At 43.6% G+C, this 23,652-nt stretch overlaps 1 protein-coding gene and 2 non-coding genes across 7 annotated transcripts; 1 reads left to right on the top strand and 2 right to left on the bottom strand.

Annotated features, from left to right (window-relative positions):
* Positions 1-983: 983 nt before the first annotated feature.
* RNASE12 (ribonuclease A family member 12 (inactive)) lies at positions 984-23,530 on the bottom strand. Of its 5 annotated transcripts, XM_027553418.1 has the most exons (3): positions 22,987-23,530; positions 13,367-13,473; positions 984-1,644 (listed from the first exon to the last, which is right to left on the bottom strand). In XM_027553418.1, the coding sequence occupies exon 3, from the start codon at positions 1,604-1,606 to the stop codon at positions 1,169-1,171; it is 438 nt and encodes a 145-aa protein (XP_027409219.1). In that variant the 5' UTR covers positions 1,607-1,644; positions 13,367-13,473; positions 22,987-23,530; the 3' UTR covers positions 984-1,168. The 5 variants fall into 5 exon arrangements, with proteins under 5 accessions (XP_027409219.1, XP_027409218.1, XP_027409217.1 ...); XM_027553417.1 differs by lacking the exon at positions 13,367-13,473 and having other exon boundaries at positions 22,987-23,529; XM_027553416.1 differs by lacking the exons at positions 13,367-13,473; positions 22,987-23,530 and adding an exon at positions 3,849-3,946.
* Positions 22,435-22,506, bottom strand: TRNAP-AGG. The gene has a single exon. It is a non-coding gene; the product is annotated as a tRNA-Pro (tRNA).
* On the top strand, positions 23,402-23,483 carry TRNAL-AAG. Its single transcript has one exon. It is a non-coding gene; the product is annotated as a tRNA-Leu (tRNA).
* Positions 23,531-23,652: the final 122 nt, after the last annotated feature.

Here is a 23,652-nt window from a genome sequence, read left to right as displayed (position 1 = left end):
GCACGCACACATGAATCAGAAACAGACTCACAGACATAAAGAACAAACTTGTGGTTGCCAGAGGGAGGGGACGAGGAAGGGATGGATTGGGAGCTTGAGGTTAGCAGTTGCAAGCTATTATATACATTTAGAATGGATAACAACAAGGTCCTACAGTATCAGTTCAGTTGCTCAGTCATGTCTGGTTCTCTGCAACCCCATGGACTGCAGCACGCCAGGCCTCCCTGTCCATTCCCAACTCCCGGAGCTTGCTCAAACTCATGTCTATCGAGTCAGTGATGCCATCCAACCATCTCATCCTCTGTCGTCCCCTTCTCCTGCCTTCAATCTTTCCCAGAATCAGGGTCTTTTCCAAGGAGTCAGTTCTTCGCATCAGGTGGCCAAAGTGTTGGAGCTTCAGCTTCGGCATCAGTACTTCCAATGAATATTCAAGACTGATTTCCTTTAGGATTGACTGGTTTGATCTCCTTGCAGTCCAAGGGACTCTCCTATGGTATAGGAAATGATATTCAATATCCTAGGATAAACCTTAACGGAAAAGAATATATGTATAACTGAGTCACTTTTCTATACAGCAGAAAGGACCACAACATTGTAAATCAACTGTACTCCAATAAAAAACAAAGAAACAAACAAATAAATTTAATGCAAAATAAACTCTGCTGAATAAATATAAAAATTTTAACAGGATCTGATCCTATACTGTTATCTCATGTATCCTACCTCATCCTAAATCCAACCCTGTCAGAATGGGTCTTAGTTTAAAATTCAGATATTTTGCTCATCAGGGATTTTATATTGATCCTTAAAATTTTATTTGTCTATATGACTCTGGGGATTTTGGTGTTCCTCAAATTTTGGGTGTCAGATGAGTACCTTATTTCCCTTACCTAATTTCAGGCCTGCATAGGATTCACTCTGGGTTCTCACCAAATGACCCACAGAAAAAGGAGAAGGAATTAAAACACATACAGAGTTTATGGTTTAATTCAGTAGATTTTTTTTTTTTAATTGAAGCGGAATAAAAAGATTCCAGCTCAGCAATAGTGGAAGGATAAATGCATTTCACTCGAGGCATGACCCCATGTCCACAAGGTGCAGGAAAACCTGCACCAGTGCCTCTGAGAGAGGAGACGAGAGAACGGCAGACTCTGATGATGGTCTCAGATTATTCAGTGTATCTCTGGATTTTAGCTGGCCCCATGTCATCACAAGTGACAACAATAAACCCCTCTGTGGCAAAAACATGGTAGTTGCAGGCAGGATATCTGGTGCCTTCAATGAGCTTACAGACTGTCATTTTGAACTTGATTTCACTCAGGAAGCAGAGACTGGGGGCATGGTTTTGGCAAGTCACCCTCCTGGGAGAACTGCAAACACTGTTGATATTTCGAGGCCTCTCATGGATGAAGAAATGCTCTTTTTTGCAGGTGTTGTTGGGTTCCTTGATGACTCTTTGTATGATCATGTGGTTGCAGTACCTTATTGGAATGTCACTCTGAGGGTAATCCACATGCAACTGCTCTAAAGTTGCCGCCATTGCTTCCTCATCCAGCTCATTTTCCCAGAATAGAAGCACCAGGAAGATTATCACCATTAGTATCATCAGGGTTATGAGATCTTTCACATGTTTTGGTCTAATTCCTACAGAGGAAGAGAAGACAGCAAATATCAGAGAATGATCAGATTCCACCAGCCCCATCCACTGACTTTCTCCCCTGTGCATGCCTGCTCAGTCATGTTCAACTCTGCAACCCCATGGACTGTAGCCCACCAGGTTTCTCTGTCCATGGAATTTTCCAGGCAAGAATACTGGAATAGGTTGCCATTTTCTACTCCAGGGATCTTCCTACCCAGGGACTTTCTCCCCTAGCCTTTGATATTTTATTTCCTTCTCTCTGTTAATAAAAACCATGATAACCCTGCAATGTCCAGCTAGAGGTACAGCTCCCCAAGAAAGCCCTTTCTGACCATTTCAGCTCTCAGGCTGGCATTGAACAGTTCTCTAATTATTCCTGGGTTTTGGTGGGGGTGGTGGTCTCCACAGCTTCTTAATAGTTGGTATCTCATCACCTATTTCTCCTAAATCCATCAGAGTGCTTAATACAAAGCAGAACATACAGAAGCTATTAAAAGTACCCCATATCTGATTGTTTTATTCTTATTACTAAACAACTTTCTCTCCCATAATTGTCTTAACCTTGATCCTACCCAATTCCATATGCTTTTTAGCACTGTCTACTAATCCTTTCCTCCTAATTCCTTCCCAACCTCTCCTTCTGTTGATCTTACTTGGCTTTGTGCTAGACCCTCTCACCTTTCCTTTTTGCTGTAACTCTCATAGACAACATATCCTTGTGATCATGGATCTCAGAAAGTCCTTTGTGTCTCACTGTTCCCAGACAATAACTGGTAGGGAGCCAGCTGAGTGTGGGCAGGTCCAAGTGGAAAGAGCAGAAAGGGAGGAGCCTGTAGGAGGGGAGTGTGCTTGGCTGCCTTCAGGAAGAGAAGTTACTTTCAGAGGGACAGTTGGGTAAGGCAGGTCCTGTATGTGTCCTCATTAAACAAGCAGTGACTTTTCACAACACTTATTAAAGTCCTGAGTCTAGTTGTTTTCCAAATTTTCATCAATCCTTACTACAAACTTGTGAAATAGTTGTTATTTCCATTTCATTAATGAAGAAATAAGTTGCAGAAAGTTTCAGGCAGAGATACGATATGGCAAGAATAATAAAAATCTCACCATCTCAATCCTTAAGCCTTGAATTCCAGTTTCAGCAAATTTCATTCCCATGTGGTGTCCAGGACAGGGCAGAAACAATTCCTGGACATTAACATGAGTCTTGATAAAGCCCTAGGCTCTCAGAGAGCATGATTTCCAAACTCTGCTGAACTTAGGACTCTCTGAGGCATTTTTAAATGCCACCTTGAGGCATCCTGCCTCAGTTAGTGTTGGGTAAGACCTGAGTGTTGAGTATATTAAAAGTTTCCCAGTGACTCTAATATGCAGCAAAATTTGAGAACCACTGAATTATAGTATACATTGGACACCTACATGGAAAATTTGTAGATAAGGGCGTTAAGTAAAAGATAGTGGCTCAGGTATTGAGACAATAGAATTATTTTTGTTGCCAAAATCTTACAGTCTTTGATATAGGAATGGGAAAATGGATTTAATTTTGCTCTTTTTTGCTCTGAAATGATTTCTCTTTTGGAAAGACAGCTACACAGTCTCCTTCGTATGTATCTGTATATGTCTTTCTGATTGTCATGTAGAAAGCTATTTGGGGGGTAAAATTTATCTAGGAGATAGACAGTCCTGGAAAAGCCTTCAAAGAATGTGTCTCTTTCTATTCAATAAAAATAAAAGCATAATTCCAGACCATGAAAATGAACATACAGGAGGTTTTTATTTACTTTCCCAAAATTTTCACTTTGGCTGTCCTTTCACAATTCAAACTGTCCTGTTTTCATATGTACTACAAAAATGCCACAAAGATATAAGGGCATAATTAATTGTTGGTGAAATTTTCAATTAACAGATTTTGATTTGCACATCTTGCAAAAACATTTCTGTTGTATAAAAAAGAACTCTATGTATTGTAACTTGTTCACTGTTTCCTGCCAGGATTTCCAAGTTGCTAAAATACAGATATGATACTAAGTTTACAGGCAAGGAATCAACTCTTGTTACAAATTTATCCTCAACTAAAGCAACTAGGCCTATCTCTTATTTCAGAGTATTACCCTTTCGCAATAGACTTGAGACTGGGTATAAATGTTTTATAGTGCTGGCAGCCAAATGGAGAAAACATTTGTAATGCCTAAAACCAACCAAAGATTAATACCTAGACATAAGGAATTCCTTCTTTCAGTGGTTCAGTTCAGTCGCTCAGTCGTGTCTGACTCTTTGCAACCCCATGGACTGCAGCATGCCAGGCTTCCCTGCCCATCAAAAACTCCCAGAGCTTGCTCAAACTCATGTCCATCAAGTCGGTGATGCCATCTGCCTTCAATCTTTCCCAGCATCAGGGTCTTTTCCAATGAGTCAGTTCTTTGCATCAGGTAGCCAAAGTATTGGAGTTTCAGTTTCAGCATCCGTCCTTCCAATGTATATTCAGGACTGATTTCCTTCATATCGACAATAAAAAGACACAAACACTCCAGAGGAGAAAAGATTGTCAACAGTTATGAAAAGTAGATTTCAGAAGAGGAAGTCAATGCTTAACTGTGTTGGTAATCTAATAAATGGAAATTAACATAAAGAGATAAGTGGTTTATAACCACCAGATTATCAACAACTAGAAAATCTAACATCAAGTGCTGGAAAAAAATGTTAGTAGGCTTGAAAAACTGGTGTAGTGATATTAGAAAGTAATTCGGAAGTATTTGGTGAAATTATGAATGGGTATAATCTGAGACCGTGTAATCTTATCCCGAGCATAGACTCCAACAGAGTTCTTCCAGATGGAATACGTACAACGATGTTCATCATGGCATGATAAGTGGCAGAAAAGAGCTAAAGGTAACTTAAATGTCCCGCATGACAGAAATGGACAGGTAGAGATGTTTTAGATAAATAAAATAAAATAGTATAAAACAGCTTCAAATAATGCACTAGTTTTACAAATAGCAACATGTATAGAACTCAAAAACATGGTGCTGTGTGAAAAAAGAAAAATCACTGCCAGTTGATTTAAACTGAAAACATGCATGCTCCAAAATAATATATTTTCCAAGGATATACAATATCTAAATAGGATGGAAGAACGTGGATTACATACTCTAAGACAGATGCCCATGAGAATGAGAGAAATAGAAGCAAGGATAAGGAATAAAAAGGAAAAGTAATAAAATTGAATAAAACCAGAGAGGCTGTAAACAGAATATGATCAACTTAGTTCTGTGCACCTGAAGACGGAAGGGAGGGAAGAAGAAAAGAGGGAAAGAAGGAAGGATGGAGATGGAGGAGGAAGAGGAGAAGAAGGAAGCGGGGAGGAAGAGCAGGGGGAAACGGAGGAGGAGGGGAGGAAGAAGGAAAGGGATTATCAGATGATTATTCAATCTAAAGTTCCCACCACTCTCCCTTTGCTAAGTCTCAGGTCTGTCTCAGAAGAAGACTGCAGGAGGCAGGTAGTTGCTGGAAACTAATATTAGTGCCAGGATGTAAAACAACATAAGTATTTCCTCTCATGACTCATCCTGTCAAAGTAATGAGCTCTACTCCAGGATGGCTAGAAACTGACCCATGTCCCACATTGTCCCTGTGACAAGGCAATGGCCTCAAAGGGACAGTGGAGTAAGCAAACACTCACTCTGGATGCCTTCAGCTGCCACGTATGACGTTTGGCTGTGTAGAGGCCACCAGAGGAGAGAACACATGGAGGGAGACTTCCAGCTGCTCCAACTCCCTCAGGAAACTGTGGAGCTTATTCATGTCTCACAGATGTGGTTGGCTACCCTTGCAAGACTTCTGCAGTTGCCCAACGCCTCGCTCACCTTAAAGCCATGTAGCAGATTGTATTTCTCCCCAAAATGGCCACAGTATATTTCTATCCCACAGTCTCTTCCAGAACCTTATCACTCCCTTAGCAAGATGTAGAGTCTGTCCTTTCCTGAGAACAAGGGTGGGCTTCTGTGCCTGATTCCATCATGTAGCATCACATGACGTCTCAGCCGAGGTCACAAGCGTCCACTGGGCTGTGGTTCTCCTAGGACATTGACTCTGGGTGTCCTGCAGAAAGAAGTCTGACTTTTGACACCACACGGGGGGAGGCCATACAGCAAGGGAAATGCCCAGACGGCTCCACCCGTTTCAGTTCCCTGTGTATGAAACCACATACAGGACCTCAAGCAAGAACTGCCTAGTGAAGTTCAACCTCCAGATTTGGGGTCAAATGAGTGTTGTTGTTTTTGGCCACCATGTGGGATGATCTGTAAAGCAGCAGTCAACAGACAGACTAAAGAGCTCACCATTCTCCCAAATCTCCCTAAGCAAATCCAATTGCACCAACTTTTAGCAAACAGTCTTACAGACACCACTGAAGTTTTCTTGGATAGAGAGTATAGAGACGCCCAGGGTGTTTTCCCCACAGGATCCAAGAACGTTCCAGACAGACCTAGGCTCACTTGCTATCTCCTGCAGAGGAAATGTGATGGAACAGATGTTTGGAGGTTGCTTTGACTTTCCCTGGGAGTGTGGGAGCCCTCCCTGGCACAGAGCCTCAGTTGTCACACAAACAATAATACAAAACTAGTTTTTAAAATCTCCATCTGCTGTAAAACTCTCAAAGTTCCCTTTTAACTCCCCCATCTCTCTCCATCTCTAACTTGAGAGCCTCCCTTCTCCATAGTGCCAGCTGTTCTGTGTCTCCTGGATGCCACCTGTCCTTCTGTGCCCCCACCTTCCCATCAGTACCTTGTAACCAAAGCAAGACCCCTCCCAAGAGGAGGTTTTGGGGGAGAATGGATACATGTATATGTATAGCTGAGTCCCTTCGCTGTTCACCTAAAACTAACACAACACTATTAATTGGCTGTACCCCAATACAAAATTAAAATTTTTTTTAAATAAATAAATAAAATAAAAATTTGAGGTTAGTCTGGTAAATTATATTTTTTAAATCAGGTTTCCCAGGTGGTGCTAGTGGTAAAGAACCCGCCTACCACTGTTGGAGACATCAGAGACGCAGTTTCCATCTCTGGAAGAAGGGTATGGAAACCCACTCCAGTACTCTTGCCATAGACAGAGGAGCCTCGAGTGCTATAGTCCATAGGGTCACAAACAGTTGGACATGACTGAAACGACTTAGCACGCACGCATGGATAATTTACAATATTGTGCTAGTTACTGCTGTACAGCAAAGTGATTCATTTATACATACGTACACATTCCTTTTTACATTCTTTTCCATCAAGTCTGATGAATTAAATGAAAATTTATATAATAAAGTACAAAGTATGATTTCATTTTTGTGAAAACAAATATGTTCTTGAATGTTCTTCAAAAATGTCTGGAAAGATATCAGGGGGAAAAAAAAAAGACCCTTCCAGATAATTGATTCACTTAAAAAATCAGTGCAGTATTGTAAGTAACAAATATTTAGCTGCCTAACAGGTATAGATCTTATTCTACAAACTTAGGCAAGAAAATTTGCATTACCTTATTGCTTCTATATCAAATTAAAGCTAATTCTAGGTCTTCTGTCCTACTAATCTGGGAGAAATTCAACGTGGTTGTTATTATGGTTTTTTTCCTCCCAGGGTCCCAGGGGCATTTAGAAACATCTGTTAGCCAATAGCAGTAACCAGGAGACAAACATTCTTATCAACTTCCCTTAAAAAACTCCTTGAGTACAGGGTTCACACTCAGAATTCTTGACTCATGGTTGTACTAAGACTTAGTTTCCTCAGTCACTGTTTATATGGGATTTTTGTCACCTACTATAAGGAAATTTTGGAAGAAGGCAATGGTAACCCATTCCTGTACTCTTGCCTGGAAAACCCAATGGACGGAGGAGCCTGGTAGGCTGCAATTCATGCGGTTGCTAGGAGTCAGACACGACTGAGCAACTTCACTTTCACTTTTCGCTTTCATGCATTGCAGAAGGAAATGGCAACCCGCTCCAGTGTTCTTGCCTGGGGAATCCCAGGGACAGGGGAGCCTGGTGGGCTGCCGTCTATGGGGTCTCACAGAGTCGGACACGACTGAAGCGACTTAGCAGCAGCATAAGGAAATTTTATCATTCACATGTTATTTATTTACCTGTGCCAGACACTATTTTAGACACTTGGGACACATCAGTGAAAAGACAAAAATCACTATTCCCCTCTGAGTCTGAATCAATCCTTAATATGAAAATTGATAATTAAAATACAAGAGCTGCACATTTACTCTGCCTAGCCTGTAGGAATTATATTTCAGGGTAGCCAAATATCTTTCATGTGATAAAGGAAAGTTCTTATTTAGAGAAGAATAGTAACTAATACAAATCTAGACAACTTATTAAAAACCAAAGACATCTCTTTGCTGACAAAGGTCCATATAGTCAAAGCCATGGTTTTCCCAGTAGTCATGTATGGACATGAGAGTTGGACCATAAAGAAAGTTGAGCACTGAAGAACGGATGCTTTCTAATTGTAGTGCTGGAGAAGACTCTTGAGAGTCCCTTGGACTGCAAGGAGATCCAACCAGTCAATCCTAAAGGAAATCAGTCCTGAATATTCATTGGAAGGACTGATGCTGAAGCTGAAACTCCAATACTTTGGCCACCTGATGTGAAGAGCCAACCCGTTGGAAAAGACTGAAGGAAAAGGAGAAGAGAGCAGCAGAGGATGAAATGGTTAAATAGCATCACTGACTCAATGGACATAAATTTGAGCAAGCTCTGGGAGATGGTGAAGGACAGGGGATCCTGACATGCTGCAGTTCATGGGATTCCAAAGAGTTGGACACAACTTAGTGACTAAACAAGAACAGTAACTAATGGATATGAAAAGAATGACAAAATCACCAGGAGTTGATAAGAGCCACATTAGTGACAAATTCGCACCCCATCCATATCTGTCCTAGCTGTGTTTTCTGTATAGGTCAGGGGGCTCCTGCCTGGGGTGCTTGCTCTGGCCGCCCCCTCCACCAGATGCATGATGTCAGTCCCTCACAGACGCTGTGCTCGCTCACTGTCCTCCTTCAAGTCTGCCAATGAGGCCCACGCAGACCAACCCACCTGAAATTCTAGCCTACACATGCTTGACCCGCACTTACATGTTCTACTTTTTTCTTTTCTATTTCATTTATACCTTCTAATATATTATGTAATTTACATTTTTATTTTCATTGTTGTTATGATCTGTTTGCTGCCACTTACAAGTAGGCTCCATGTCCACAGTACTCTGAACAAGCTCCCCTCAGGAAGGAAAACATTTCCAACTCCTTGGTCCCTTCCCTGGATTTGACTCACAACAGTTAAGAGTGTGTTGTGGTGTAGCACCAAGGGCTGGTGCTTAAATGCCCTCCCATTAAGAACCCAGGAAGCTTGTCTCAGGAGTGCCAAGAAACGGAATGATGGATGAAGGAGGCATGAGGACTGGAGGGAACTTTTTGCTCACCTTACTGACTGGATGAGCTTAAGCAGCTGAGTGTATGTTCTGAACCATTCTGGACTCCGGAAGCTCAGAATTCCTGTGGATTCTGAGGAATTGTCCGTACAGAGCCTACTAACTGGAAAAGACCCTGATGCTGGGAAAGATTGAAGAGTGGGGCCTTGGGGCCAATGCCCTCAGAGACTGTTTACAGTACTGTATTTGTCTTTGACAAATGAAGTTTATTGAAAGAAAAACACTTTATTATACTCAAATACATACATATTTGTATATAGCCCTTGGACCTACTGATAGGGGAAGGAGATCAAAGATATATATGTATCAGTCCTGAATATTCATTTGAAGGACTGATGCTGAAGCTAAAACTCCAATACTTTGACCACCTGATACAAAGAACTGACTCATTGGAAATGACCCTGATGCTGGGAAAGATTGAAGGCAGGAGGAGAAGGGGACGACAGAGGATGAGCTGGTTGGATGGCATCACTGACTCAATGGACATGAGTTTGAGCAAGCTTCAGGAGCTGTTGATGGACAGGGAAGCCTGGCGTGCTGCAGTCCAGCATGTGAAGAGTAGGACACGACTGAGCGACTAAATTGAACTGAACTGAACTGAACTGAAATATATATAGAGAGAGATGTAAGCTTTAGAAGAAAACTTTTGAACAATTTATTATAATTAGTATATTTATTAGAATATATTTATTGATTCTAAATACTCTTAATCAGCTAAGTGTTAGTGTTAGTTGCTCAGTCGTGCCCGACTCTTTGCAAACCCATGGACGGCAGCCCACCAGGCTCCTCTGTCCATGAGATTTTCCAGGCAAGGATACTGGAGTGGGTTGCCATTTCCTTCTCCAGGGGCTCTTCCAACCCAGGGATTGAACCCAGGTCTCCTGCACTGCAGGCAGATTCTTTACCAACTGAGCTACAAGGGAAGCCCATTTAATCAGCTAAGGCCCTCTCCTATTCCAAGTATCCTTTTTGGAATATCTTTTATTAGCTTTTTTTGCTTTTTAGCTTATGTGTTAATCTTTTAGCTTATGTGTAAATCCCTAGACTTTGTGTACATTCTAATACACAACTTGTTTTGAGGGAAAAAAAAGTCTAAAAAGATCACCTTTACATGCTTCCCAAATGGCTGCTAATGATAGAAAGCTCAAAGTAATAGTCTAAACAAAATGAATGTTTATTTCTTGTGTAAACAAAGTGAAGTCATTCGGTCGTGTCTGACTCTTTGTGACCCATGGACTGTAGTTGGCCCAGCTCCTATAGGACTTTCCAGGCAAGATCCTGGACTGGGTTGTAATTTCCTTCTGCAGGGGATCTTCCTAACCCAGGGATTGAACCTAGGTCTCCCACATTTCAGGCAGACTCTTTACCTTCTGAGCCACCAGGGAAAAACCTAAGGTAGTTAGCCTAGGATTAGTGCAGTGTCCCAAGATGCTGGCTTCTTCTCTCTCACTGTGTGGTTTCTGTGTCATGGTCCAGAAGGCTGCTCTGAACACAGCCTTCCAGTCTGCAGTCCAGCCAGCCGGCAGGGAGAAGAAAGGTAGGGAAAGGGCATGCACTGCCTTTTGAGGACACGTCCCAAAGCCTCTCACACTATTTCCAGTTATATCTCATTGGCAATAGCTTGGTCAGACCCAACTCCAAGGGACACTGGGAAACTTAGGGTTTATTCTGGGTGGGCATGTGCCCAGCTAAAATTTTGGCTCCCTATTACTACGAGAGAAGGAGAGAAGAAACACTGGAAGGACTTCCTGGTGGTTCAGTGGTTAAGACTCCATGCTCACAATGCAGGGAGCACGGGTTCAATCCCTAGTTGGGAAACTAATATCCCACATGCCACCTAGTGTGAACAGAAAGCAAAACAAAAAACACTGGAGGGCCACCTTGCCTTCAGGCAAATGTCGTTCTGTGAAATGTTAATGAGTGTACTTCAAGAAAAAAATTTCCTGTTCTAAAGTTAGAGGAAACACTGTTCATTATATTCCTTCCTTTGCAGTCACAAGATTCACAGAGCATGAGGTTCTGAGAAGCTCAGCATTAGAGAAGCTTGACTAGTTTCATTTAATTCAAGATTTTTCAAATTGATTTGAGCTTGGAGCATCATTTGAAGGACATCACTATTAACAGTCAAAGGAACAGGGTTCTATGAAAGATCGCTTGGGGAAAAAGTGCATGGGATGAGGAGACCTAGATGGCAAACTAGGAGCCAGGCATCTGAGTGGTAACAAAGGAAATAATAAGCCAAAGGGAATGTAACCTAAATAGACCCACTATTTTAGATTTGGGAGATTGCCCTCCCTTGTATAACAATAATCCAAGCTCCATGCTTCATCACTATTAGAATTCTAGTTCCCTTCTACAAATGTTCAAGAAGATCTCTGGGGAGAACTTTAATCTCTTGTTAAAACAGATGCTCCGGTTTTCTTCTTGGTTCATCCCTGGCTTCTCACAAGTGCTTCTCCATGGGGCTGCAGCTGTTTCTGGCCTGTTTCACCCTTCTCCCAACGCCTGGACACAGACCTGCCCTATATTCACTAATACACACAAAACACAAGGATATGGAGTCTAACAGACTTCCTGAACATTTTTAATTACAAAAGGGAAAAAATACCTTAACACTGATTTGTACATCTACTAGTCCTGCCATCCATCAGCAGGCCCTTCACCAGGTATCCTTTTCAAATTGTCCTTTTTCTTGGCCACTCTGATACGGGGTATGCTTACTCCCCTCATCACCCCATACTTTATATGTCCTCTTCCTCAATTGCTGGGCCTCCATGCCCATCCACAGTGGTGACCACAGTTTCAGAGGAGCTCGGCCTGAGGGGTGCTCATTACTCCATAAGAAGAGGCAAGGGGCCCCCTTGAAGATGCATCTTCTGAGTACTTTACCATAAAGCTGAGGAAACACAAATTGCCCATGCCAAAGAATGGGAATGGAAGGAAGGTGGGGAGCATGTTGTGGAAGGGCTGATGACCTCACAGTCAGTCCTCAGCCACTCCTTAGTCTATCACCACCTGGCTCCCACAGATTCAAAAAAAAAAAAGAGGTGCAGGTGGTGGTTTCTAAGGGAAATCCATCAGAGTCCCTTGGCTACTGATGAAAAATACAGAAACCTGGGCTTTACCCTAGACCCATAGAATCAAAATCTCTGGACATGAGGCCCTGGACTCTGCATTTGTAATTAGTAGTCCATCTCTGGTGATTATAATGCTCCCTGATATTTAAGGATCACCACACTAGATGAGCCTCGAGTTGGTAAATAGCATCATAATTTGTAGAGTGGCACCCACCCCACAACTAAGCTGAGTTTTCCATTATGACGTGGATTACTCAACACCCTAATAGGAAACCACAATGTCTGGGTTCACAGCTTCCACAGGGCAAAGGGTAGGCACTTGTCTCACATCACATGACGCAGCCAGCTCCTCAGAGTGCTCCCTCCCTGATCCTGAAGAAGGATTAGTCTGTATTTCTCAGTTATAGTCCTTAACTACTTGTGTTCAAGACGGTTCATAGGGATCCTAAAGATAAACTGGAGAGATCTGAGTTCCACCAGGGAGGGAGATTCCAGGATCAGGAAGGGAGGAAGGGAGTAGTAAGAACACGTGTGTCTGCCTTGGAAGCAGGGATGACTGGCAGAGAAAGAGTGAATACCTTGAATTTAGCAAGCTTGCTTAAAGCAGAAAGTACTCCTCACCCCCACCCTCCACCATTCTCTAGCTCTCTCTCTCTATTTCTTTATCACCCAGATGCCCACCTTTTAGCATTACTCTTAAGACAGAAGGTGGGAAGTACTTCTGAGTTGGAATCTGTTTTCTTTCTTCACTGCTCATTTTCACCAAGCAGCCCTCCCAAACCATTTTCACCTACTACTCTGATGTGGGCAACAGTCAAACAGCTCAAGCTTCTTTCCAACCTTGGAAGTGGAGCTTGCAATTTCTGCTGGTTCCCACCAACTCTCAGGCATTTGACATAAGCCCACCTATCAATCAATATCTCTTGACTGCCAAGCAAAGGGCACGGGACTTTACCAGTTCCTCCAGTAATTTTTTGAATTAACCACTTTGTCTTATCCTTGAGTGCCATACAAAGCTTTCCTCCCAGCTTCCTGTACACAGCTTAGCAGTAGTGACTACCATGTGGTGTGGCAAAGAATGTCTTCGGCTTTCTCTCCCCCATGCAGTGTGCTTCTGGAGAGCCAGAACAATGTACTTGCTTGCTCTATCTAGCACACTGCCTGGTACTCACAGGAGATCAAAAAAGGTTTATGGAATGGATGAAAGATTTCAGATCTTTTTCTTCTTCTGTGTCACTTCTCAGCTATGCCACTTCTCAGAGTCACAGTTCCTTCATCTCTAAAATAGAGGTGGTAGAGAAAAATAAAGGAAGAATTTGACTATAAGGTAAACAAAGGTTGTCCGGCCTCTCCAGACGTTCTTGTGCAATAAGACTCTTTTCATAAATCTCAAGCACTGTGACTTCAAAGAAGAAAGCAAGCAAAATAAATCAGGAAGAAAAGAGCGGGGTGGGGTGGTGGAAGAGATACGAACAGCCTCCTCTGAACGATAAATATATGAACCACAGGCTGTGGAGGGAAGCGGAGGCGAGCGGACCGTACAAAGTATATTCCTCAAGTCACCCTCCCCACGGACAATGACTGTCCCACGGGGTAGCACGGCCGAGCGGTCTAAGGCGCTGGATTAAAGCTCCAGTCTCTTTGGGGGCGTAGGTTCGAGTCGCACTGCTGCCAGTGTTCCTTTTACTTTTGCAAATAAAGGCTCTGAACTACATTTAAATGACCCCGGAAGCTATCCTCTGAAGATGAGGATTCTCTGGCCACCACTTCTATTTCCCTCCAGGCTGGGGGAGTAGCCATGTGTTTTCTGCCTCCCACGCTGGAGTCAGGGTGCTACACGTGCGTGTGTGGTCCGTGTTTGACTCTGCGGGCCTCCTCTTTCCTGTCTGGAGTCTCCTCCAGGCAAGAATACTGGAGTGGGTTGCCTTTCCTTTCTCCAGGGGATCTTCCCAATCCAGGGATCAAACCTGCATCTCTTACAGTCTCCTGCATTGGCAGGCAGGTTCTTTACCACGAGTGCCACCTGAGGAGTCAGGGTGAGCTATGCAGAAACAGGAGGCTAGATCCCAGGCAACAGTCCCAAAAGTGGGGAGCAGAACTCTGATTCAGGAGTGAGATGGAATAGCCTGTGAAATGGCTTAAGGAATTGGCATTCTGATCATAAATATATTTCCCTAAATCAGAAAACACTATTGCCAGAAAAAAAAAAAAAAAAGGCATGAAGCCACCCCTATTCTGGAAGGGTTGATTGGCTACCTTTGGCAACTCCAAAGCTGTTTCCTAGATAAGCTGTTACTGGCAGGATTCATGCCAGTAGGAATACAGGAAGGCATTCATTCAATACCTTCACAAGCCTCTGGGCCCTCTTCCAACTGCCCTCCCACTACCTCACCTGTCTCCATCCAGGTGAGTAAGACTGGAGCTTGCCCATGTCCAAAAACAAGCTGCTGCTGATTTGGGCAGGACATGTTCTGAATCAGAGGCTATTAACCTCTCACCCTTGCAGGCACAACCCCAGGCTATGCACACAGGCAGTGGGAGGGACTGTACTCCCTTGGGGGCAAACCAATTTTTTTTTTTTTTGATAATTTTTTTGTCTTCCTGAAATGACAGCCACCAAGTGGTAGGCCAAGGGAGGTCAGGTTGAGGGGAGACTGCCCTAACTGTATCTAATAGCTACTTGGTAAGCCTTTCTGATGCCTACTTCTGAGAAAGCTTTGAGCACAATGTACCTGACTCCTCATGTGTGTCCCAGGCTGAGCCCTGAACAGTTTCCCTTGAGTCCACATTGAGGAAGGAGCATTAACCCGTCCTTCCCCTACAGCACCTCCAAGCACATTCACACCTTTCCTACCACTCCCATCTCTGCTGTCCTCTTGGGGGTCAATTCCAGTTTCCCTGAAAATCAGATAAGATTCCTTCAAATGATGATTGCCTGACCCCAATCATTATTAAGGCCTTAAAGAACCTAGATGCAATTTTAAAAACAAAAGTGAAAGTGAAGTCATTCAGTCATGTCTGACTCTTTTCGACCCCATGCATGCTGTAGCCTACCAGGCTCCTCCGTCCAAGGGATTTTCCAGGCAAGAGTACTGCAGTGGGTTGCCATTTCCTCCTCCAAATTAAAAATAAATAAATAAATAAACAAAACCAAAAATAAAGCCCACCACCAACAAAAAGAAAAAGAAAAACACCATCCCTTTTCAGAGGCCTCCAGCTAGAGCAAAATGAGCAGTGGCCTGGGAGTCATGAAAGCTAGGTTCCTCTCTTTACCCTGGCTTTGCCACTAAATAGTTCTGTGACCCTGAGCTTAATTCCACGGGCCTCACTGACCTGCTCTGAAGTAGCTGGGAGCTGGCAGATTTGGTGGAATGCACGAGATGAAAACAACGAACAATTTTAGAGGTGATACAACACATTCATCCGTAAACTTCCCTGATGTGGGGCTCTGGGCTTGCTTATTAGAAAGCTGACACAGGGGTTCTCCATGGCTTTGTTGTCAACACTACTAAACCACAGTAATCTTTGGAAAACACAAATTTCGTTCTGTGCCTGTGCTCTCCACCGCCCCCGCCGCCCCACCTAAACTGTATCAGTGGCTTTTCATAAGCTTTAAAACAATGACCACAGTCCTTACCTCTGCCCACCAGGCCAGGCAAAGGAGCCTCACCGCAAACCACTCTCCCTGTCTCCCTAACCCTCCTTAAACTCCCCTTTTCAGATCCCTGAACTCATCAGGACTCCTCTCAACTCAAGATTTTAACATCTAGTTCCTGCGTATGTGCCTTATGCCCTTCACCCCTCCCCATTCTACCCGCTTAAACCCTGTGTGTTCCTCCTTGCCTTAGGCCAGCCTTCCCAGAAGCCCCAGCCTAAATGAACAGTCTCTGTTTTGCTGGCATCACACTCTGTACTTGTCCTTTTTGGCCCTTATCACGAGTATATTAAATTAACTGTATTTCTCAGTTTTTGAAAAGTTATTTGATTGTCTCATGAGGGTAGAAACCACATCTGTCTGGTTCCCTGAAGTAACCTCTGCTCCAAGCACAGAGTCTGGAATACTGCAAATGTTCAGCAAATGTTTGCTCAATAAATACTCTTTAACTACTCTTAAAATCCAAGACTGAATGTCCTAAAAGAACTAGATTTCACCATTAAAAATAGTATCAAAAGGCTATCCTTGGCAAAATTTAACAATCCTTTTTGATACTTTTTGGTGGGAGCCTGTAGCCCCATATGGACATAAGATCAGAAAGATCAATAAAAGAAAAGAAAAATGTTGATTCACCTCTACTTGAAGATTTTAAATCTTTGATTGTCACTCTGAACCTTCACCTTTAGTTAAAGAAACAGCTCAAGAGTTTTGCTAATGGGTGCTAGCTCTATTTTCTGCTTTCCCTGTATATCCATGGGATCCCATGTACTTTAATAAGTAGTTCAGCTTAATCCCACCAACACCATCTCCCTGGACAGTAATATAGCTTTTTCCCCTGTAAGATCCACCTCCATATACTGCACATGGAAGATTCAGCAAAAAGTAATGAGGTCCTTGAAAATTAACTTTTAATCTGAAAGCTGTTGTTTAGTCGCTGAGTCATGTCCGACTCTTTGCGACTCTGTGGACAGCAGTGCTCCAGGCTTCCCTGTCCTTCACTATCTCCCAGAGTTTGCTCAAACTCATGTCCATTGAGTCGTTGATGCCATCCAAACTTCTCATCCTCTGTTGCCCCCTTCTCCTCCTGCCCTCAATTTTTCCAGCATCAGGGTCTTTTCCAATGAGTTGGCTCTTCGCATCAGGTGGCCAAAGTGTTGGCGCTTCAGCTTCAGCGTCAGTCCTTCAGTGAATATTCAGGGTTGGTTTCTTTTAGGATTGATTGGTTTGTGTGGATCACAACAAACTGTGGAAAATTCTTAGAGAAATGGGAATACCAGACCACCTTACCTGCCACCTGAGAAACCTGTGTGCAGGTCAAGAAGCAACAGTTAGAATTGGACATGGAATAATGGACTGGTTGAAAATTTGGAAAGACGTATGACAAGACTGTATACTGTCACCCTGTTTATTTAACTTATATGCAGAGTACATCATGCGAAATGCCAGGCTGGATGAATCATAAGCTGAGATCAAGATTGAAGGGAGAAATAACCTCAGATATGCAGATAATACCACTCTAATGGCAGAAAACACAGAAACTAAAACTTCTCTTGATAAAGATGAAAGAGGAGAGTGAAAAAGCTAGCTTAAAACTCAACATTCAAAAAACTAAGATCATGGCATCTGGTCCTATCACTTCATGGGACACAGATGTGGAAAAAGGAGAAGCAGTGACAGATTTTCTTTTCTTGGGCTCCAAAATCACTGTGGATGGTGACTACAGCCATGAAATTAAAAGACGCTTGCTCCTTGGAAGGAAAGCTGTGACAAACCTAGACAGCATATTAAAAAGCAGAGATATCACTTCACCAACCAATATCGGTATAGTCAAAGCTATGGTTTTTCCAGGAGTCATGTAGGGATGTGAGAGCTGGACCATAAAGAAGCCCGAGCACCTGAAGAAAAGATATTTTCGAATTGATGCTTTCAAACTGTGGAGAAGGCAATGGCACCCCACTCCAGTACTCTTGCCTGGAAAATCCCATGGACGGAGGAGCTTGGTGGGCTGCAGTCCATGGCGTCGCTAAGAGTCAGACACGACTGAGCGACTTCACTTTCACTTTTCACTTTCATGCATTGGAGAAGGAAATGGCAACCCACTCCAGTACTCTTGCCTGGAGAATCCCAGGGACGGGGGAGCCTGGTGGGCTGCCGTCTATGGGGTCGCACAGAGTCGGACACGACTGAAGCGACTTAGCAGCAGCAGCAGCAGCAGCAGGATTTTAGACTGCAAGGAAATTAAATCAATCATCTCCAAGACCCTAATGGAAAAACTCATGGTAATATTTGGTTTGTCCACAAGGGGGCAGATTTCAACTGGTGGTCATAGCCCCTGAGAACAGTCACTTTGCCTATTAATACCTATCTTGTGACCATCAACAGGTTTTCACTTCTTGTTTTATATACTCCTCCCAGCATTCTCCCTACATATGAGCACTGTTTCCTTGACTCACAGTCACAGATCGCTTATCATGAAACCTGGTCAAGTGAAGTTGATAAAATCCTATTGGATTATACAGCTCCTTTTCTTTCTTTTTCCTCTTCTTCTGCAATCTCCCTTTTATGGACTTTTGTTCCTCATCTTATTAAGTCCATTATTTTACAGACTCTAACAGAATGGCCCTGCTAAATGCAACCCTACAGTGCCTCAAAATACCATGTGGTTCAGAATTTGCCCAAGCAGCTCTGTACTTCAGCAGCTCTGCCTGGGGAGAGCTTGCTATAAAAGTCAGTGGCACTGAGGCACAATTTACAGCTGTGAGAGCCCACTTTGTGCCTTTCTTAATGTCCTACTGGGAGAACATTTCAACGCTTCTGTAAAGCATTTGCAGGTCCATACTGTGACCGAGGAGAGCTGCCAAAGAATATATTGCACACATGGCCCCGCTCTCAGGCTTTCTTAGAAGATGGCACATGCATAGGACACCTGACCCTGCAAGATCCCTCTGTTCAAGCTCCAATACCTCCATGCTCTTTATTCCCTTCAGCATCCAGAATCAGGGATTCCTTTTTCTTTTTTAAAATATTTTTTAATGTGGACCATTTTTTTAAGTTTTTATTGAACTTGTTATAATATTGCTTCTGTTTTATGTTTTGGGTTCTTTTTTTTTTTTTTTTTTTGGCCCCGAGGCATGTGGGATCTTTGCTACCTGACCAGGGATTGGAAAACCATCCCTTGCATTGGGGCAGAGAGGTCTTAACCTGGGACTGCAAGGGAAGTCCCCAGGGATTCCTTTTTGATTTAAAATAATTCATACGGGGAATTCCCTGGTGATCCAGCAGTTAGGACCTTGCTCTGTGGTTAAAAATAAACAAATAAAATAAAACAATTCACACAATTTATTAAACAAATATTTCTTGAGTATCTATTAGGTGCTAAGAACTGTTCCAGCCTCTGAAATAGACTTTGGCAGTGAAAACAACAATTACAATGCCCTGTCCTCACGGAGCTTCCATTAGTGGCTGAGGAAGGAGAATTAAACAACAGCAGGAGCACCAGCAAAAGTTAGGTGCTGGTCCATGCAAAGAATGTAATTAAAGTAGAGACAGAGAAGCAGAGAGCAAAGGGAGTGGGTGCTATTTCATACAGAGTTCTCTCTGGTAACATCTGAGCAGAGATCTTAAAAGCAGGATTGGCTCAATAAGATTGGCTCAATAAGATTGGCTCAGACAAGATTCAAAGCAGAGAGAAGAGCATGTGCAAAGGCACTGAGGTTGGCATTTCTGAGAACTACCATAGGCTAATGTAGTTGGAACACAGCTGACAATGGGCAAGACATTAGAGATGAGGTCAAAAAAGTGAGAGGAGTCTAAGGAATGGCAGAGTCATGTACAGATTTTTGAAGTCATGGCAAGGAGTTTGATAAAATGTGAAATGAAACAGAGATGCATCAAAGGATTTTAAGCAGAGCAATGATTTTCTCTCTCCTAAGTTTTAATCCCCTTCATGGATCATAGCCGTGTCATGGTGAAGGGGCTTGCATAACTTGATAAAGCTATGAACCGTGCCATGCAGGACCACCCAAGATGGAAGGGTCATAGTGAAGAGTTTCGACAAATCATGGTCCACTGGAGGAGGAAATGGCAACCCACTCCAGTATTCTTGCCTGGAGATCTACATGAACAGTTTGAAAAGCCAAAAAGATATGACAGCAGAAGATGAGCCCCCCAGGTTGGAAGGTGTCCAATATGCTACTGGCATGAGATGGTTAAATAGCGTCACCAACTCAATGGATATGAATTTGAGCAAACTCCAGGCGATAGTGGAGGACAGAGGAGCCTGGCTTGCTGCAGTCCATGGGGTCACAAAGAGGCAGACATGACATAGCAACTGAACAGCAACAAAGGTTTTAATAGGATTATTCTCTCTGTTAACACAAGTTCATGTGCCTGACTTACCGTGAGGTGAAACAAACTGAAATGTTGGAGTTTGGAGCAAGAGAAAAGTTTATTGCAGGGCCATAGAAGGAGACATGGAGAAGGAAATGGCAACCCACTCCAGTGTTCTTGCCTGGAGAGTCCCAGGGACAGGGGAGCCTGGTGGGCTGCCGTCTATGGGGTTGCACAGAGTCGGACACGACTGAAGTGACTTAGCAGCAGCAGTAGCAGAAGGAGACAAGGTGGCTCTTACTCTAAATTGTCTAAGCTCCCGAAGGGTTTCAGGAAAGCATTTTTGTTTTTGACTGCACAGTGTAGTATATGGGATCTTAGTTCCCTGACCAGGGACTGAACCTTGTCCCCTGAGTGAAAGCATGGAATCTTAACTACTGGACCATGAGGGAAGTTCCTAAACAAAGCATTTTTAAAAGCCAGGTGAGGGAAAGGGTCACAGGGTATGTGATCATGCACATTTCTCTGACTGGCTGATGGTGAGGGAACAGGCACTGTCACAGGAGTTAACAGTATCAGTCCTTAGGCTCCAGAGGCTGGGGACTATGTGTTCATGGTCATCAAGTAGTTAACATCTTCCATTTGGTGGGGGGTTTTCATATCTCTAAAACAACTTGAAAATACTATGCATCAAATACTGTTATCTAGGTACTTCAGAGAAGAGTTAAGGCAGAGGATATGAGAGAAGGCATGTTCTGGGAAGGCCCCATAGAGTCCTTCTTGTTTATGTCTATGCTGCCTTGAGAGTATACACAAGGGCCAGTCAGAGAGGCCTGTTGATGGGCTATTGTAATAGTGCAGGGGCGAGGTGGTGGTGCCTTGAAGTCCAGAGATGGTGGAGGTGGTGAAAAATGTTTAGACTCAGGAAATATTCTAAAGGTATAGACAATATTATTTGTTACAGGACTGAAGGTAGGTTACAAGAGAAAGCACTAAACAATGATTCCAAGATCATTTGTTTTACAGTTCTTCCAAATGTCTTAAGAGGTACTAGAAAGTACTCAGGAAAATAATTAAGAGTGAAGTAAAAATTTGGACATGAGTTTGAGTGAACTCCAGGAGTTGGTGATGGACAGGGAGGCCTGGCATGCTGCAATTCATGGGATCTCAAAGAGTCGGACACGACTGAGAGACTGAACTGAACTGATTGAACTGAAAAATTACTTATGGTTTCTAGGTCTTGTTCATCAGGTGAGTCAGAGTGCATCTGACTGAAATAAAGGGGTGTGAACACTGCATATCCAGCAGGTAGGGAGCGAGTAGGGTCAAGGTCATGAACTGAGAGTCTAGCCCTTGTGTAGAGGATGAGAGTTACCACCCCTCCCACCCCATATCCCAGAGAAAAGATTGTACTCAGAACCAAACTTAAGGAGTGAAGAGGAAGTACCAGCTGGAAGAGGGTGATTCTGAGGCAGGTGGAATGGGATGCAGGATGTCTAGTTGCTGGGATACTGGGCGTGGTCTCCAGGTGTGGCCTGTAGAGCACCGAGGTAGCATCTGTAACTCCCAGGCCAACCTTAATTACATTTGAAGATCTGTTATGAAATGACCATCCTCAAAGACTTTGGTTTCATTGGTTTGGGGTTGGACCCCCAGTGAATGATTAAACAGATCTACAGGTTGAGGCTAATTTGCAGGCATGTATGAGTACCCCTGTCAAGAAGTTCCTTCCCAGGGTGCTACTCCACAAGAAACTCCCACGCCCCTACTAACACACCCAAGGGCTCTGGAATGTTAGGTTTGAATGCGGGAGGGAGTCCAAGCTTTCGGTGACAAGACACGTGGTCACACTTGTTGACCTGTGGAGGTCCCAGGACCCAGTGTGGGCCACAGGCTTACTGCCTAGGAAAATTTCCACCTCCCTAAATTCTGAAGGAACACTTTCTGTTTAATAACAAGAAACTACAAAAGAGAAATGATACTTGACTTTAGAAATAATGATTTTGTAGAAGAAATTTTATATGAAATATGATTAATAACATCTGGCATTTATCCTCGTGATTTAAGAATACAACAAGGAATATTTGTCTAAAGATATGTTTAAATCTGCAGTAGTGGAGTATAAAATGGTGCTCCTTACTGTACTAATAGCTACATAGGATGCTTGTTTAACGTGATGGTGTTTAACATCAACAAATCAGAGGCTTTATGGGAGGCAGGCAAGGGAAAGACAGGTGACTAGGAAAGGAAAAAGTAGGGCTCGTCCGGGATTTGAACCCGGGACCTCTCGCACCCTAAGCGAGAATCATACCCCTAGACCAACGAGCCACACGATTTGTTCTCTCTTTTCAAACTTTAGTAAAGAAACTTTCAGCCACGTTTACAGTTGGTTGTAAAATCTTCTTTTGCTAACTATGGGCGTGGGTGACACCTAGTGGAAGAATAAATCACTGCACTCTCGTCCACATTAAGGATTGCTATTTCACAGATCTTTTTTGAGAAAAAAATTCAGGATCAACAAAAAATAATCGCGCCGCATGTTTTCGCTTCTGAGTGAGCCAAAGACGCTGCGGGAACGAAGGTAGGCAATTGCATTTGGGACAGTCACAGGCCGAGGGGTGATCCTGTGATATTGGGGAGGGGAGTGGACCCGCGTTGCTGACAGAGCATCTGTTTTCGGTCCGCTGCGGGCTGGACACTGGGGCCCAAGTGGGAGGCTTCTTCAGGCTTCGGCACATTACTGACTGGTTCCTGGGCTCGGTCAGGCTGGGACTTTTCTGGCTCTCCCTTATAAACTATGGAACTCACCGCCTGGCGAGCTTCTGCGTCTCCTCTAGGAAGATCCAGGCGCTTTCTCGCCGCAGGACCCCAGACTCAGCAGCTCAAGGACCGAAGGCTCTCGCCGTGTGGCGCCTTCCACGGAAAGCACCCCCAAGACCCGGGAGGGCCGACTCTTCCGGGCGACCAGACTGTGCCCGGCCCAGGCAGGCGCTCGGTACCCGTTAGAGCTAACAAAGGTTGTCCAGCCTCTCAAGAGACTCTTCCCATTAATCTCAAGCACTGTGGCTTCAAAGAAGAAAGAAAGAAAATCATATTAGGAAGAAAGGGGGAGAGGCGAAATACGAAGAGCCTTCCACAAACGATAAATATATGAACCACTGGGTGTGGAGGGACTGGGCGGAGAGAGGATCATATACAGTACGTTTGCATGTTGCCCTCAGTCGGTAGCGTGGCCGAGCGGTCTAAGGCGCTGGATTAAGGCTCCAGTCTCTTCGGGGGCGTGGGTTCGAATCCCACCGCTGCCAGGTGGTTTTTGAAACCATGCGGATCAAACATCCTTGACTCCGCTAATCCTGCCACTTTAATACAGTTTCTTGACTTATACTTGATAGACAATCTGGACTTGCCCGGTTTTGCGACTTCCCATGCTTCTGTTCATTGGAAAAGATCCTGTTGCTGGGAAAGATCGAAGGG

The sequence above is a fragment of the Bos indicus x Bos taurus genome, chromosome 10 (genome assembly GCF_003369695.1).
Source record: "Bos indicus x Bos taurus breed Angus x Brahman F1 hybrid chromosome 10, Bos_hybrid_MaternalHap_v2.0, whole genome shotgun sequence".
In the NCBI taxonomy this organism is placed as follows: domain Eukaryota; kingdom Metazoa; phylum Chordata; class Mammalia; order Artiodactyla; family Bovidae; genus Bos; species Bos indicus x Bos taurus.
The sequence above is the reverse complement of the archived record's forward strand: the minus strand, read 5'-3'. Positions and strand labels throughout refer to the sequence as shown.